This window comes from Pristiophorus japonicus, chromosome 2 (genome assembly GCF_044704955.1).
Source record: "Pristiophorus japonicus isolate sPriJap1 chromosome 2, sPriJap1.hap1, whole genome shotgun sequence".
In the NCBI taxonomy this organism is placed as follows: Eukaryota; Metazoa; Chordata; class Chondrichthyes; family Pristiophoridae; genus Pristiophorus; species Pristiophorus japonicus.
The window spans coordinates 297,123,253-297,140,555 of NC_091978.1; the positions used below are offsets into that span (position 1 = coordinate 297,123,253).

Genomic DNA, 17,303 nt, shown 5'->3' on the forward strand with positions numbered 1-17,303 from the left:
CTCGGACTCTCGCTCTGGGACTCTCTCAAACTCACGGACTCTCCCGCACTCGGACTCTCCCGAACTCACGGACCTCCTGAACTCCTTAGCTCACACTTATCCGGATTGAATTCTATGTGCCACTGTTCTGACCAGTACATTAATATTTTCCTGCAGTCCTAAGCGTTCTTCTTCATTATCAACCACAGAGCCTATTTTAGTGGTCATCTGCAAACTTCTTAATCATACCCCTAACTTTCGTCCAGGTAATTGATATATACCACAAAAAGCAAAGGATCCAGCTCTGAGCCCGACGGAACCCCACTGGATACAGCCTTTCAGTCACAAAACCACCCATCAGCCATTACCTTTTGCTTCCTGTCTCTGAGCCAATTTTGGATCCAACTTGGCACTTTGCCCTGGATCCCATGGGCTTTTACTTTCATGACCAGTCTGCCATGTGGGACCTTATTAAAGGCTTTGCTAAAATCCATATACACTACATGATACGCATTGCCCTCATCGACCCTCCTTGAAAATTTCAGTCAAGTTAGTCAGACACGACGTTCCCTTAACAAATCCATGCTGTTTGTTCCTGATTAATCCATGTCTTTCCATATGAAGATTTATTCTGTCCCTCAGGATTTTTTCCAAAAATGTTCCCACCACTGAGATTAGGCTGACTGGCCTGTAATTACTCGGTCTATCCTTTTCTCCCTTTTTAAATAAGTGTACAACATTAGCAATCTGGAACCACATTTGTAGCCAGAGAGGACTGGAAAATGAAAATAAAACTTTTATTCCTGGTCCACCTTTGGTCTTTTCCATAACTACCCTAATTCTTACTGAATTATGATCATTAGCACCAAAATGCTTTCCCACTGGTACCCCTTCCACCTGCCCCTCTTTATTTCCCAGAACCAAGTCTAGAACCGCTCCCGTCCTTGTTGAGCTTGTTACATACTGGCTAAATAAGTTCTCGTGAATGAATTTTAGGAATTCCACATCATCTGTACCATTCACATTACTTTTTTCCTAGTTAATATTAGGGTACTTGAAATCCCCCACTATTACAACTCCATAGTTTTTGCACTTCGCAGCAATTTGGCCACATACTTGTTCTTCTATCTCCCTTTTGACTGTTTGGGAATCTATAGTGCACTCCCAGTAGTGTGTTCGCGCCTTTTTTGTTCTTCAATTCAACCCATATGGCCTTGTTTGATGATCCCTGCAACATATCATCCCTTCTCACAGCTGTAATTGTTTCTTTAATTAATACTGCGACCCCCCTTCTCCTTTTTTACCCATCCCCCCCGGTCCCGTCTGAAAACCCTGTAACCAGGAATGTTGAGCTGCCATACCTGCCCTTTCAGCCATGTCTCAATAGTAGCTATAATATCGTATTCCCAAGTGTCTATCTGTGCTCTCAACTCATCTGCCTTTATTCCCTATACTCCTTGCATTGAAGTGTATACCATTTAGTGGTGCCAAACTCCCTTGTTGTCTATTTTCCAGCCCTTGTTTCATCTGTTTTCCAAATTCACTTTCTACTTTTCTGCTGCCCAATTCTAGCTTTGCTTCTCTCCTCACTGAATCTATTCTCCGGTTCCCATCTCCCTGCCAAGCTAGTTTAAACGCTCCCCAACAGCACTAGCAAACCCTTCCGCGAGGATACTGGTTCCGGTTCTGTTGAGGTGCAACCTGTTCGGCTTGTACAGGTCCCACCTCCCTCAGAAAAGCTCCCAATGCCTCAGGAATCTACAGCTCTCCTGCACCATCTCTCCAGCCGCGCATTCATCTTCTCTATCCAGATTCAATAATAACTTTCAACAGGGAATTGAATATATGTAGCATAACCTGTAAAGAATCCACCCTGAACATCTCCATTCTCAGTTCCTAGCACCCTATTTCACCTTACTCCCCATGCTTGCTGACACCTTAGTCTGTCTCTTTCATCCAGCATTATCCACAACAAAACTGCCATTACCACTTCCTTCCTGTTCTTTTCTATATCCGTTATAATCTAAATTTGATATAGTTTCGTAGAGTCTTCTGATTATATATTCACCCATTTTCTTATATTTTAAAAATTGTTTTGCCAAATTGAAACTGATGTTTCGACTATGCCTAGGTTCTTTCATGGGGGTCACCCTGTGCTGTTTCAGTTCTATTCATTTTATGGCACTTTTTTGACCAGCATGTAGCGCTTTACATTGATAAATTTAATGTGCCATTTATATGCCCAATTGCAAAACTGCTCAAAATTGTTTAATGCTGCTGCTCGTATCCTAACTCACACCAATTCCCGTTCACCCATCACCCCTGTGCTCACTGACCAATATTGGCTCCCTGTCCAGCAACACCTGAATTTTAATATTCTCATCCTTGTTCTTCAAATCCCTCCATCGCCTCTTCTCTCCCTGTCTCTGTAACCTCTTTCAGCCCTGTAACTCACCAAGATCTCTCTGCTCCTCCAATTTTGGCCTCTTGTACATCACCGATTTTAATTGCTCCACCATTAGCACCCGCACCTTCAGCTACTTTGGCTTAAGCTCCAGAATTCTCTCCTTAAACCTCTCTAACTCTCCCCTCCTTTTACGATATTCCTTATTACCGACGTCTGTGACCAAGCTTTTAGTCACTTGTCCTAATATCTCCTTATGTGGGTTGGTGTTAAATTTTGTTTGATAACACTCCTGTTTAGTGCCTTGGGACATTTTACCACATACTATATAAATGCAAGTTGTTGTTGACTAACACACCGTAGCATCCCACTCCAATCTTCTCTCAATCTTCTGTCTAACTGTAGGGGCTGCAAATTACTGACTATATCTCTTGCCCTTCTCTGCTGCAAGGGAAGTAGTTCCATTATCTCAAATCTCTCTTCATACCTATCATTTCTTGCTGGTATCCTGGTTAATGTCCTTTCTATAATGGGGTGCCTTTACTACTGTTAACTTCTAGTTTTAATCTCTTTATCCACAAACCTCATTCTTTGATGTAAGCCATCTTCATATTTGTTATGTATTATTCCATCTGATTTTAAGATTTCTCACTGCTGACCTGTTGATAAGTTTGTTAACTTAATCTGCCCAGTTAATTTGGCCAGATATTATCTTGTTGAGTGGTGCCTTTTTCTGGTACAGCACCATTGTTTTTGACTGTTCATTTTTCTATTTTTACATTGAACCTATCTATGTTGTGGTCATTATTTTCCAACTGTTCTACTTTTAAATCAGTTATTTGTCCAACTTCATTTCCCAGAATGAAATCAAGCAATGCCTTTTTCCCTGTTGGATTAAAAACATACTAATCTAGGAAGCAGTCTTAGATGCATTCTAAAAAATGTTTCCCGATTTGATTACAAGCATTAACTTTATTCCAGTCTCTCTCAGGATAATTAAAATCATTCCCCTGTGTTCTTGCATAACTCTCCAAACAGTCTACAAATCTCCTTCTTTATCTCATTTCAATTATTTGGTGGCTTGTAATGTAAACTGAGAATTGCACCATTTTCCTTTCAGCATTCTGAAGGGGCCGTTCGCTCCGTGACACCCTGGTCCACTCTTCCATCTCTCCTAACATTCGTTCTCCTTCCACGCGAATGCAGTAGATGCAACATCTGTCCGTTCATCTATACCCACACGTTAGGAACATAGAAACAGGAGTAGACAATTCAACCCCTTGAATCTGTTCCACCATTTAATGAGATCATGGCTGATCTGCGACCTAACACCATAAAGCAGCCGTTGGCCCATAATCCCTTAATACATTTGGTTAACAAAGCTATCCATCTTAGATTTAAAATTAACAATTGATCTCGCACCAATTGCCATTTGCAGAAGAGAGTTCCAAACTTCTACCACCCTTTGTGTGTCGAAGTGTTTCCTAATTTCATTCCTGAAAGGTCTGGCTCTAATTTTTAGACTATTCCCCCTAGGCCTTGAATCCCCAACCAGCGGAAATAGTTTCTCTCTTCTCTGCCCTATGTGTTCCCCTTAATATCTTGAAAACTTCGATCAGATCATCCCTTAACCATCTAAATTCTAGGGCATACAACCCTAATTTGTGTAATCTCTACTTGTAATTTAACCCTTGAAGTTCTGGTATCATTCTGGTAAACCTACGCTGCACTCCCTCCAAGGCCAATATATAGTTCCTAAGGTGTGGTACCCAGAACTGCTCACAGTACTCTAGATGCGGCCTAACCAGGGTTTTGCATAGCTGCAGCATAACTTCTACCCCCTTGTATTCTAGTCCTCTGGATATAAAGGCCAGCATTTCATTTCATTAGCACATTTGATTATTTTCTGTACCTGCTCATGCCATTTTAATCTATGTACCTGGACCCCCAAGGCTCTTTGCACCTCCACTGTTTTTAGATTTTCACCATTTTAAAAATTACCCTGTTCTCTCTTTTTAGGTCCAAAGTGGATGAACCTCACATTTGCTTACATTGAAATCCATTTGCCACAGTTTTGCCCATTCACTTAATTTATCAATATCTACAGGTGCAACATCCCGAATCTAGAACTCCCTGAAAACCGTAATTGTCCGAAAATCAGACATTTTGCGCATAGCTAATGAGTCGTCCGGAATTATTGTCCGAAAACCAGACATTGTTATGGCACAATCCAAAATCCGACATGGATTCAGTCAAGGATTCCAGATTTCAGAGAAGAAAATCAAGCCTGAAATCTGGAATCCTCGACCAAATCCGTGCCAGATTTTGGGTTTTCACAAGTTTAGGACTTCACCGCTCAAAGCCCGGCACGGATTCGGTCAAGGATTCCGGATTTCAGGCTATTGATGTTCTTGTCTGAAATCTGGAAAAAAAAAACGGAACGGATTCAGTCCTGAGGATTCCGGATTTCAGACGTTGTACCTGTATTTGCAATTTTATGCTTTCATCTACACTTCCTACATATATTAATATATAATATTATTAATGTTATATTAATAACATGATAAATTGTACTTAAAATTCCTTTTAGGCAAAATAGGTAAAAATCTCAACATGTACTGTCTGCTAGTGAATGTTTAATCTACATTTTTATGCAGTTTCATAATTGGTCTTATTCACTACCTGGGTGATGTGGGTGTAGTTTTTTTTAATCGCACAATGTATTCTAATCTTTTCTGTGCAGTGTTAAAATTGCAGCGGGAGCTGTTGTCTGTGTTGAAAGTGAAATCAAGGGAGATGTAACTATCGGTAAGTAATGTTGTTCAAATACATGATTGTTGATTTTTGGGATAATTTAACGGTTGATTGATTCTGGTAAATTCAGTTTAGCAAGTAACATTCAGTAACTGTCATCGTACACCAACTAAATGGGGCATACTGGCATAAAAGACCAATCTCCTTTTATACATACATTGGACAAAAAAAAATTAAATAAAACTAACTTCACCATATATCTATAACAGTACGTAAAAAATTAATGTGTAGTACTTCCTGTGACATTATGGACTGGATTTTGCAGTAAAAATAATAGCATAAGTCAGACAGTAACTTCCAGTGACTGCACATGCGCATTTGAATGTGTAAAACAGGATGTTACTGTCTGAGATGCCCTGCTCTTCCAGAAGCTGCACGATAATGGTATCTTGCTGAAAGACAGGCCATTGAACTACATGGAGCAGCATGAAATTGCTGTACTTATCTGATATATACGCACTAAACTTGCCAGAAAAAGTTAGGGTAGTCCATTCCAGTGTAATTACCCTTATAACAGTGTGATAAGTCTTTATTACTGCCAAACAGCCTCTCTGGCACTGAAGATTAACTTTAACAAGTGTGCAGTCTCATTGCTTTAAGTTTTAATTATTGTTGGAGATTTAAGAAAAACATTTAAATAACATTTATTTTCACTTTTTATTTCTATCATCACTAAATCTAGTATGGCCTTATCCGTTGACTGTTCTAAAACATTCTATTCCAGAAAACTGTCCCGAATACATTCCAGAACATCATTGCCTTTACTACTTGAGCTATTTTGCTTCTCCCAATCTGAAAATTAAAATCTCCCATTATAATTGTATTGTTTCTGCCACATGTTTCCCTGACCTCTGTATTTATACATAACCTGAGTACGTAGAATCATAGAAGATTACAGCACGGAAGGAGGCAATTTTGGCCCATCGTGTCCATGCCGGCCAACAAGAGGCTCCAACCTAATCCACTTTCCAGCTCGAGGTCCGTAATCCTACAGGTTATGGCACTTCAGGTGCACATCCAAGTACTTTTTAAATGTGAGGGTTTCTGCCTCTACCACCCTTTCAGGCAGTGAGTTCCAGATCCCCACAACACTCTGCATGAAGAAATTTCCCCTCAAATCCCCTCTAAACCTTCTACCAGTTGCTTTAAATTTATGCCCCCTGGTTGTTGACCCCTCTGCTAAGGGAAATAGGCCCTTTCTATCCATTATATCCAGGCCCCTCATAATTTTATACATCTCAATGAGGTCTCCCCCTCAGCCTCCTCTGTTCCTCATAGCTTAGGTTCTCCATTCCAGGCAACATCCTCATAAATCTCCTCTGTTCCCTCTCGAGTGCAATCACGTCCTTTCTGTAATGCAGTGACCAGAACAGCATTACAGGAATTGCAGAATTGCAGCTTACTCAGTTGCACCTCCACCAGTATGATATCTTTGGTTCCTGATCTTTGCATTCTTCAATTGCAAAGATGAAAATAGAACTTTTTAAGAGAGGGTCCTTCTTCTGTGGTAACCACACACACGCACACATTTACAAATATACTTGCAGTGCTTACTTACTTTAACTAGGTCCTGCCACTTTTTCAGCTGCCCACTGATTCTCCGGGTGATGACTACTGCATTGCACTCTACACCAACTTTATCCCAACGTTGAGCCATTCTAGCAGGAATTACTTTTTTTCGCTTTCCCCCCCTGAGTTGCCAGCAGATCCCATTTCCTCTCAATGATATCTACCAGGGATACCACTTCGTGTGGGAGAAATCGAACGGCCCTTCCTTCTCCTCCTTCAAATTCCTCTTCCACTACCCTCTCAGCCATGTTTTGCAGGTTTTAATGCTCAAAATTGCAGAAAGATCCAGCCAGCACGATCCAATCACAAAGGGCTCTTTAAAAATGTTTGATCCATACCAGGAAGTTTCTTTTTTCACACATGCCCAGAGAGTTTTTAGCGCAGACATGGAGCTCTGCCCCCCGCCACCCCCCCCAGACAACTTCGGAGAGCACGGTGCCAAATTCAAATATTTGTTTGACGAAAGTCCCGATTTTTCTTTTCTGCCGCAAACGTACAAGGAAAAAATCGTACGTTAACAGGCGTGGGCGCCAAAAATGCAACAAGTGGAAAATAGGGGCCATTGCCTACTTAGATTTCCAAAAAGCTTTTGACAAGGTATCGCAAAAGAGGCTTGCTAAGACCGGAGCCTCTTTGTGGAAATATTTAGAACTGGATTCAGAACTGGCTGGCAGGACGCAAGCAAAGTGTAGTTATAGATGGATTTGAAACTGGAGACCGGTCACCAGTGGTGTCCCGCAGGGATCAGTGTTGGGACCGTTGCTTTTTACTAATTTTATTAATGATCTTAATTCAAGGGTTGGCGGCACAATTTGCAAATTTGCAGATGATACCAACATCTGTGCAAGTGCAAGAACTGTAGAAGAGGCTCGTCTGATTCAAACAGATCTTAATGTTTTGGGTGATTGGACTCGAGGCTAAAAAATTATGTATAACTGGTATGCAGTGTTATGCATGTGGGCAGGGAAAATGCTCAACAGTCATACACCCTCCAGGGAAAGGATTAAAGATGGTGGAGATAGAAAGAAATTTGGACATTCTAGTGCATATATCCTTAATCATCATCACATCCAGTCCCTCGAAATCGAGGAAGACTTCCATTCCAAAAGTGAGTTCTTAGGTGACCGAACAGCCACCTAAGAATTACAGTCTCTGTCGCAGGTGGGACAGACAATCATTGGGGGAAAGGGTGGGTGGGGAGTTTGGTTTGCCGCACGCTCCTTCCGCTGCCCTGCGCTTGTTTTCTGCATGCTCTCGGCAACGAGACTCGAATTGCTCAGCGTCCTCCCAGATGTTCTTCCTGCACTTGGGGCGGTCTTTATCCAGGGACTTCCAGGAGGGGATGTTGCATTTTATCAAGGAGGCTTTGAGGGTGTCCTAGAAACGTTTCCTCTGCCCACCTGGGGCTCACTTGCTGTGCAGGAGTTCCGAGTAGAGCTCTTGCTTTGGGAGTCTTGTGTCCGGCATGCGAACAATGTGGCCCGCCCAATGGAGCTGGTCGAGTGTGGTCAGTGGTTCGATGCTGGGGATGTTGGCCTGATCGAGAACACTGACGTTGGTGCATCTGTCCTCCCAGGGGATTTGCAGGATCTTGTGGAGACATCGTTGGTGGTATTTCTCCAGTGATTTGAGGTGTCTACTGTATATGGTCCACGTCTCTGAGCCATACAGGAGGGTGGGTATCACTACAGCCCTGGAAGGAAGAGAGCACGCCGGGAGATCTCAGAGATGCAGTAATTGTGAACATCTTTAAAAAAAGGGGACAAGTCCGACTGCAGCAACTACAGAGGAATCTCCCTGTTGTCAGCCACTGAGAAAGTCATCACGAGAAACCTTCTCAACCGTCTTCTCCCTGTGGCTGAGAAGCTTCTCCCGAAGTCACAATACGGATTCCATCCACTATGGGGTAAAATGGACACGATCAACTGCAAGAGAAATGCAGGGAACATCACCGACCCTTGTACATAGCCTTCTTTGACCTTACAAGGGCCTTTGACACTGTTAACCACGAGGGACTATGAAGCGTCCTCCGTTTCGGCTGCCCCCAAAAGTTTGTCAGCATCCTCCGCTTCCTTCACAATGGTATGCAAGCCATGATCCTGACCAATGGATCCACCACAGACCCAATCAATGTCCGAACCGGGGTCAAGCAGGGCTATCCACCTCACAATCAACAAGCTCCCCACTGGAGTAGAACTAAACTATAGAACCAGTGGGAAGCTGTTCAACCTTTGTCGCCTCCAAGCCAGTTCCAAGACCGTCCCATCCTCTGTTGTTGAACTATAGTACGCGGATGACGCTTGTGTCTGCACACATTCAGAGGCTGAACTCCAAGTCATCATCAACGTCTTCACCGAGGCATACATAAGCTTGGGTCTTACACTAAACATCCGTAAGACAAAGCTCCTTCACCAACCTCCAACCTGACCCCACCACACAGCACTGCCCCCATTCATCAAGATCCACCGCGCAGCCCTGGACAAGATTAACCACCCGAACGGACCTTCTACCGGTTCGCCTTTCTTCCTTTTTCCTAGGATGGCCTTAAGGACAGGATCCTGTGCTTGAACTTGCTTTAAGTCCGGAGCCAAAGCTACCCCCTGTGTTCCTTCCTTATCCCGGATTGCCACGACTGGACTTGCTTTGCTTGGATCTCAGAATACCCCTTCCCTGGCCCCCTGTTTGACCAACTCAACTGCCCTTTGGTTGCCTTCCCCTCTGGGCTCTGTCCGCGAGTGGGCCTTGACCTTGTGGATATAATGATCTCCCCGGGTGCCCGTGACCTGTAAAATTCTGCCTAGTAGCAGCACTGTTGCTAGGGGCTTCCCATCTGTGGATTTGAAACCACACCGTGCCCAGGTGGCCAAGTACTCGGTGCGCGAATTACATGTAAATATAGAATCTGAGCAGATGGTATAGTGGGTGGGAAACCACATCCGCCACCGCCGACAATTCGGTGTGCTGAGCACTCAGGGTGTTGGAGAGTTTAATGGCCTTCGCTATCTTAGCCGTGGGATCATAAATCCTGCACCCGGTGAAGCGCTCCCCTTTCACCACCGAACTGGACCCATCTACGTAAGTGTCCCGGTCTGTCGGGTGTATCCCGGCTTGGAATCCTACATCTATGTCCCTTGCCCCTTCTACCGTATACATGTGGGCTGTCCCTGGGTAAATCATAATTGCTGCCAACTTCGGCTCGGTCAGCCCCTGTACTCTCAGATTCATCTGCGAGAGTAATAAAGTCCAGCGAGCAATGCGGGCACTGCTCACTGTTTCTTCCTTTATTCTCCCGTCTAACAACATCTGAGTGCGGGTATGGTGGGTCAGTAGAACGATCAGGGATGATCCCATAAAGAGCTGTGAGCGCTTTACGGCCCAGTGCGTGACCAGGAGATGCCTCTCGCAGTTGGAATATCTCCATTCCACATCTGTGAGAACCCTTGAGGAGTAGGCCACGGGTCGCAGCTTGCCGTGCCGCTCTTGGAGCAGCACTGCGCTCAAGCTATCCCCGCTGGCTGCTACCTCCAAAAAGAATTTCTCCCCACCTTTGGTGGCTCCCAATGCGGGTGCCATCTGCAAATCCTCCTTGAGGCGGGTGAATGCTTCCTCGCAGTTCTGATCCCACTCCCACCCGACTCCCTTGTGGAGGAGCCGAAGCAGAGGGGCTTGCGTGGCTGCGTAACCCTCTATAAAGTCCCTACAGTAACCTGAGTCCCAGGAAGGATCTTACCCCGGTTCGATTCTTGGGGCGGATAACTCCTGTACTGCCTTCCTCTTTGCCTCATCTATAGCCCTTTCACTAGCCCTTATGGTCAGCCCGAAGAATTTGACTTCTTCCCGGACGATCTGGGCTTTCTTTGGGTTCACTTTAAACCCTGTCTCCTGCTACAGCTCCAACAGCTCATCCAGCAGTGGCCCGTGCTCCTCCCCCTCCGCGGAGAACAAAAGCAAGTTGTCCACATACAGGATTAGCTGTTGGTGTCAGCTGAAGCCTTTTAGCGTGTTGGCCATACATTGGTGGAATATGGAGGGGCTGTTATGGAACCCCTGGGAAAGGCCTGTCCTGCTGTGTAATGCTGCCCTTTGAACGTGAAAGCAAACTTGTATTGGTCTTCCCTTTTAAGTGGAATCGACCAGAAGAACCCATTGGAGATATCCAGCACTATGAAGGTGGTCGTGGTCGCTGGAATGCTCCCTATAAGATCGGCAACAGTGTGCAGGCTGGGATATTTTTATTGTCCACGGTGGCTCTCCACGACTGGTCAGGTTTCTTAACCGGCCAAAGTGGTGAGTTTACGTGGGTGGCTATCGGCATCAATACCTCCTGTTCCACCAGGGATCCAAGTGCTGTTTCCAAGTTGGCTTCTACCTCTCTGGGGAAGCTGTACTGCTTCTGAGGCCGTGACATGCGGGTCCTCTTGCACCCTGACTTCTACCCCTGTCACCCTGCCACAGTCGTGTTTGTGAGTAGCGAACCAGGCGAGGTTGTCCCGCATGTTCGCCTGATATTTGGCTGGGGTATTACCGACCACCTGCACCATCTCCATCCCCATCCTCACACAGGGCCTGCCCCACTCATCGTACGTAAGCGGACACAGGTATTCAGGCCGGGTGTGTTCTAGTCAGAGTGGGGAGCATACGGGTGTAGTGAGGATCATGTCTTCCCTCCCTTTGTCCTGCAACAGAACCGTCCGCAGGGCAGCCACCAGAGCATCAAACAGATACTCAGTCGCTCCCTTCGCCTCGACAGCCTGTAGCTTTGGCACTGGAGGACCCCTTCGGCCTGGCCTCCCTTTTTGATCCGGGCACTCTCGTCTCCAGTGTCCTGTCTTCCCACACCTGAAACATGTCCTGGACTTTCTGGCACTAGCCCCTTCCTGATGCCATTCCTTCTTACCACCCTCACTGGCCTTTATTTCATGTACACTTCCCTTTAATTTGATGATCTCCTCAGAACCAGCCTTAAATGCTAGGTTCAATTTTCGGATCACGCCGGCCTCCGTATTTGCGAAAGCTTCGGAGTCAAACTATGCTTCTGCCTTGGCCCTGATCCATGGCAAGCTGTTCACCACCAGAGTCCTAAGCCAGTGACTCCTGGGCTCCCCAGTAGCTGCTCTTAGTCTAGCGCCCCTCCCGTGGCCATTTCGTACACAGGCCATAGCCTGTCTGCGAATTCCTGCGGTGCCTCGCCAGCCAGTTGTAATATTCGTTCTACTTGGAAGAGCGGGCTACCGTGGGTATGCCCCATGGCCCTCAGGATCTCTTCCTTTAGCCCCGTTGTGGCTGCGCACAAGGTCTGAAATAGTTCCTGCGGACAAGGTCTGTCAAGGGAAAACAGCAGCAGCCTGTGAACCTCGCCCTCACTACACCCGTTGTTACCCCCCAACCTGCTCAACTTCTGTGAAGTGAACGGAGGGGTCCCTGTCCCTCTTTAGCTTGGGCACGCTCGCTACCATGGCCTGCAGATGTGGGGTTGAAAAAGGGACCACGTAATCGCTCTGCCACAGGCCCATGTCATCTTTTGGTGTCGGCAGGCCGTATTTCTGCTGCGCAGAGGACACAATAGCCCCGGTGGTGCTTCTGGCGCCGGTCGGGCTTCCCTGTCCTGAACCCAATCCTCAGCTTCCTGGTCCTTCTTGTCCCAGTCTACCCTGGTTCCCCCGGTGTTACTAAACAAACCATACCTCTGGCTTTGGACAAAGCTTGGGTCAAACTTCAGATTTTTTCCTCACAGGTCCCGTGATTTAAATCCTCATATCCCTACTTCTGGTAGGCTATTTTAATATCTTTTAGCTGACCCTCCAAGCAGTCAGCCCTCACTGTTAATCACGCGTTCTCCTCCCGCAGAGCCTGCTCATTGAGCTTGGCCTCTGTAACCTGGCACTGCAGGTATTCCCCTGTGATACAGGAGGTTTCTTCCTGCGCGCGTCTTTCCTGCCTTTCCTCCCTTTCCTCTCACAATTCCTCTAGAAGCCTGCTCCCTGCTATACCCCGTGCGTCCGACCTGTCCTCAGACTCCTGGAGCTCATTCTGCAGCTTTTCAACCTGCTCCCTGAGCAGTTGAACTTGCTTCTGCGGACACAAGAGCCAAATCGCTTTCTCTTTGGACTTCTTGTGATCCTTGCTCCCTGTCTACCCTACGGCCCTATCCTGGGGACTCTCGGAGCGCAACATCTCCAGCACCCAATGCTGAGACACATTAACTTTAGTAAAAACTTGGAGGAAATTCTGTTCCCCATTCCGGATCTCTTGTCCTCCAAACTGTCCATATCTAATCCACAACCTATCGTCCTGCCGCCGATCGCCAATATTTGTAAGTGGTTTGCTCGGGTGTACCGAAACACACCACCTACTACAAGTTCTGGATGATAGCGATTACTATAGACAGATCTGGCACGGACAACGTTTTTCGGGCTCAACCGTATAGTGTTTAATAAAGTTCAACCGCCACTAGTAAAACAGTACACAGTAAAAAAAAAAAGTACAACCCTGGCTTGTCCAACAAGCCCCTACCATGGCTTAGCATATAATATACAGTACACAAGAAAAAAACCTTTCCATACTAAACTCCTATAGTTTAGCTAGGACATACAATGCCCCTTCACACAGCTAAGTGGTCTTAAGGATGTGTAGGTGTGGACAATGCTCACCCCATTTGCCCGTGGACTTGCTTGCCATATGACGTGGCTCCTGGTTCTGTACCGCCGATGCAGTATTCGAGTCCCAGTTTGCGTTGTGGTCCGTCTTGGGATAGAAAAGCAAGGCTCAGCTCTTCGTAATGTTCTGTCCTTCCGTCTCGTGGTGGAATGCTCGTTTCTTGGCGAGAGCGATGAGGCAAGTGAAGTAGCAAGAGAGAGAACTCTCAAAACAGCTTCCTTTCATCCCCCCAAAAAACCCGAATCTCTTTTCGCGGCTGGGCTGATCGATCCCTTGCTGGGGGCTCTGTTTGAGTGACCTGCCCTTCTAGAGAATGTCCTGTAAATGGTCAATGATGGGTTTCACTTCCAGCTGATCTTGGATTGAGTGGCTCCCCTTTGTGTGGTACAATAGCAGATCCAAACCGATCTAGTCAACTGGCTCATTTCCCTACAGACAATGGGCCAGCCATCTCATGGTATTCACCAGTTGGGAGTCGACTTCTCGGGCCAATATTTCCCAAAGAAATCTGTTTATACAGCGATCCCCCTTGATCGATTGGGCCTGGTTGGAATTTTCTGTCCATCACAGTTCACCTGGGCCACTCCCATCTTTACAAACAGGCTGTTGAATTTTCAGCAGAGATTTGTCCTTATATCTAATATTTGTCATTAAAGTCCATGGGAACTGAGCCGAATGCTACAGGCCTATTAGAGACCATGAGGGTAATCTGTGTGTGGAGGCATAGAAACATAGACAATAGGTGCAGGAGTAGGTCATTCGGCCCGTCAATAGCAATAGGCAGAAGATGTTGGTAAAGTTCTCAATGAATACTTTGCGTCTGTTTTCACAAAGGATAGGGGCAATGCAGGTACTGCTATCAAGGAGGAGTGTGAGATTCTGGATGAAATAAACATAGTGAGAGAGAAAGTATTAAGGGGTTTAGCAGCTTTGAAAGTTCTGGTCACCGTATTATAGGAAGGACGTGATTGCACTGGAGAGGGTGCAGAGGAGATTTACTAGGATGCTGCTTGGAATGGAGAATTTTAGCTATGAGAACAGATTGGATAGGCTGGGTTTGTTCTCATTGGAACAGAGGAGGCTGAGGGGAGACCTCATTGAGATGTCTAACATTTTGAGGGGCCTCGATGTAGTGGATAGCAAGGGCCTATTTCTCTTGATTGGGGGGGGGGGGGGTCAATTATGAGGAGGCATAGGTTTGGCATAGATGGTTGGTGGAAGGTTTAGAGGAGATTTTAGGGGAAGCTTCTTCACGCAGAGGGTTGTGGGGTCTCGAACTCATTGCCTGGGAAGGTGGTAGAGGCAGAAACCCTCACCACATTTAAAAGGTGCTTGGATAGGCACTTAAAGTGCCGTGACCTGCAGGATAACCTCTTGTTGGCTGGCGCAGATACGATGGTAAGTACTTTAGGGAATCTAATACGGCCAGAGTGACGATCTGGATTAGTTTTGATCGCCTGGATGAGTCGGAGAGGAATTTTTCCAGATTTCTTTGCCGAATTGGCCTGGGTTTTTATCTGTTTTTTTGCCTCTCCAGGCGATCGCATGGCTCCGGGTGGGGTGGGGTGGAGTGTTGCGATCCATGGGGTATCGCAGTTGTGTGGGGCAGACTGGTTAGGCCGGATGCTCTTTACCTGTCCGCCATTGTTCATTGTTCATAGCTTTATATGCAATCTTCAGGGCTGCTGATCGAGGGCCGTGTGACTCCTTGTCGGCTGGTGCGACGCAATGGGCCGAAATGGCCTTCTGTGCTGTAAATTTCTAAGAGGGCCGCTAGACCAATTCCAGGTCTAAAGCATTTGAGAACACAAGAAATAGAAGCAGGAGTAGGCCATTTGACCCATCGAGCCTGCTCTGCAATTTAATAAGATCATGGTTGATCTGATCATGGACTCAGTTCCACTTCCCTGCCCGTTCCCCATAACCCTTTATTCTCTTATCGCTCAAAAATCTGTCTATCTCCGCCTTAAATATATTCACCAGGTCACGCTGTACCCTGCAGTGGCATGTCGCCATGCTGCTCCAGTGGCCGCTCGCCTTTTATGGTCCCGACCTGCCGCTGATGGTCTCTCGCAGGTCGGGGCCACAACGTTGTCCAGGGCCACTCGCTGCTTGCCTTTTATGGCCCCAACCTGCTGCTGATGGTCCCTCGCAGGTCGGGGCCGCCACACTGTCCAGGGGCCACTGTCCAACGGGCCAGCCCACACTGCAAGATGGGTGCGCACTAGGTCCGTGCAGCAGACCTGGTCTCCAGTCGTCTTGGTTAATCCTCGCCACTGGACAAAGACCTAGCGCTGTCAAGCCCATGTGGTGGCTGGTGTGCAATAGCAAAAAAAAATCCACACAGTCGTCTTCCACCCTTCAGGATGTAGTTCGGGACCTGGAATATTAAGTCCTTCATTGAAACACCTGTGAACTCATTCCTTTTTGCCGTGGAAGCACCTCATCCTCGATACAAGGGACCACCATGAAAATGAAATATATTCAATGACCCAGCCTCCATAGCTCTCTGGGGCAGAGAATTCCCCAGATTTACAACTCTCAAAGTAGAAATCGTCCTCATCTCAGTTCCTGGTACATTGGAACCGCTTCTGGGGGAGGTGGGACCAGTACAAACCGGACGGTCTGCACCTGGGCAGGACCGGAACCAAAGTCCTAGGGGGGAGTGTTTGCTAGTGCTTTTGGGGAGGAGTTAAACTAATACTGCATGGAAATGGGAACCTACGCAGGGAGACAGAGGGAAGTAGAATGGGGGCAGAAGCAAAAGATAGAAAGGAGAATAGTAAAAATGGAGGGCAGAGAAATCTAAGGCAAAAAGGGCCACATTACAGCAAAATTCTAAAGGGGCAAAGTGTGTTAAAAAGACAAGACTGAAGGCACTGTGCCTCAATGCGAGGAGTATTCAGAATAAGGTGGACGAATTAACTGCGCAGATAGCAGTTAACGGGTATGATGTAATTGGCATCATGGAGACATGGCTCCAAGGATGACCAAGGCTGGGAACTCAACATCCAGGGGTATTCAACATTTAGGAAGGATAGAGAGAAAGGAAAAGGAGGCAGGGTGGCATTGCTGGTTAAAGAGGAAATTAATGTAATAGTAAGAAAGGACATTAGCCTGGATGATGTGGAATCAGTATGGGTGGAGCTGCGGAATATCAAGGGGCAGAAAACGCTAGTGGGAGTTGTGTACAGACCACCAAATAATAGTAGTAAGGTTGGGGGCAGCATCAAACAAGAAATAAGGGATGCATGCAATAAAGGTACAGCAGTTATCATGGGTGACTTTAATTGATTGGGCTAGCCAAACTGGTAGCAATGCGGTGGAGGACGATTTCCTGGAGTGTATTAGGGATGGTTTTCTCGACCAATATGTCGAGGAACCAACCAGGGAGCTGGCCATCCGAGACTGGATGATGTGTAATGCGAAAGGACTAATTAGCAATCTTGTTGTGCGAGACCCCTTGGGGAAGAGTGACCATAACATGGTAGAATTCTTTATTAGGATGGAGAGTGACACAGTTAATTCAGAAACTAGGGTCCTGAACTTAAGGAAAGGTAACTTCGATGGTTTGAGACGTGAATTGGCTAGATAGACTGGCAAATGATACTTAAAGGGTTGATGGTGGATAGGCAATGGCAAACATTTAAAGATCACATGGATGAACTTCAGCAATTGTACATCCCTGTCTGGAGTAAAAATAAAACGTGGCAAACAAGGGAAATTAAGGATAGTGTTAAATCCAAGGAAGAGGCATATAAATTGGCTAGAAAAAGCAGCAAACCTGAGGACTGGTAGAAATTTAGAATTCAGCAGAGGAGGACAAAGGATTTAATTAAGAGGGGGAAAATAGAGTATGAGAAGAAGCTTACAGGGAACA

The 17,303-nt window shown here is 46.2% G+C and overlaps 1 protein-coding gene across 1 annotated transcript in view; it reads left to right on the forward strand.

The window, feature by feature from the left end:
• dctn6 (dynactin subunit 6) overlaps positions 1-17,303 on the forward strand; it is a 166,292-nt gene that overhangs the window by 24,497 nt on the left and 124,492 nt on the right. Inside the window, exon 2 of the mRNA XM_070871635.1 lies at positions 5,127-5,191. Coding sequence (XP_070727736.1) covers positions 5,127-5,191 — 65 coding nt within the window. The remainder of the gene's footprint in view (positions 1-5,126; positions 5,192-17,303) is intronic.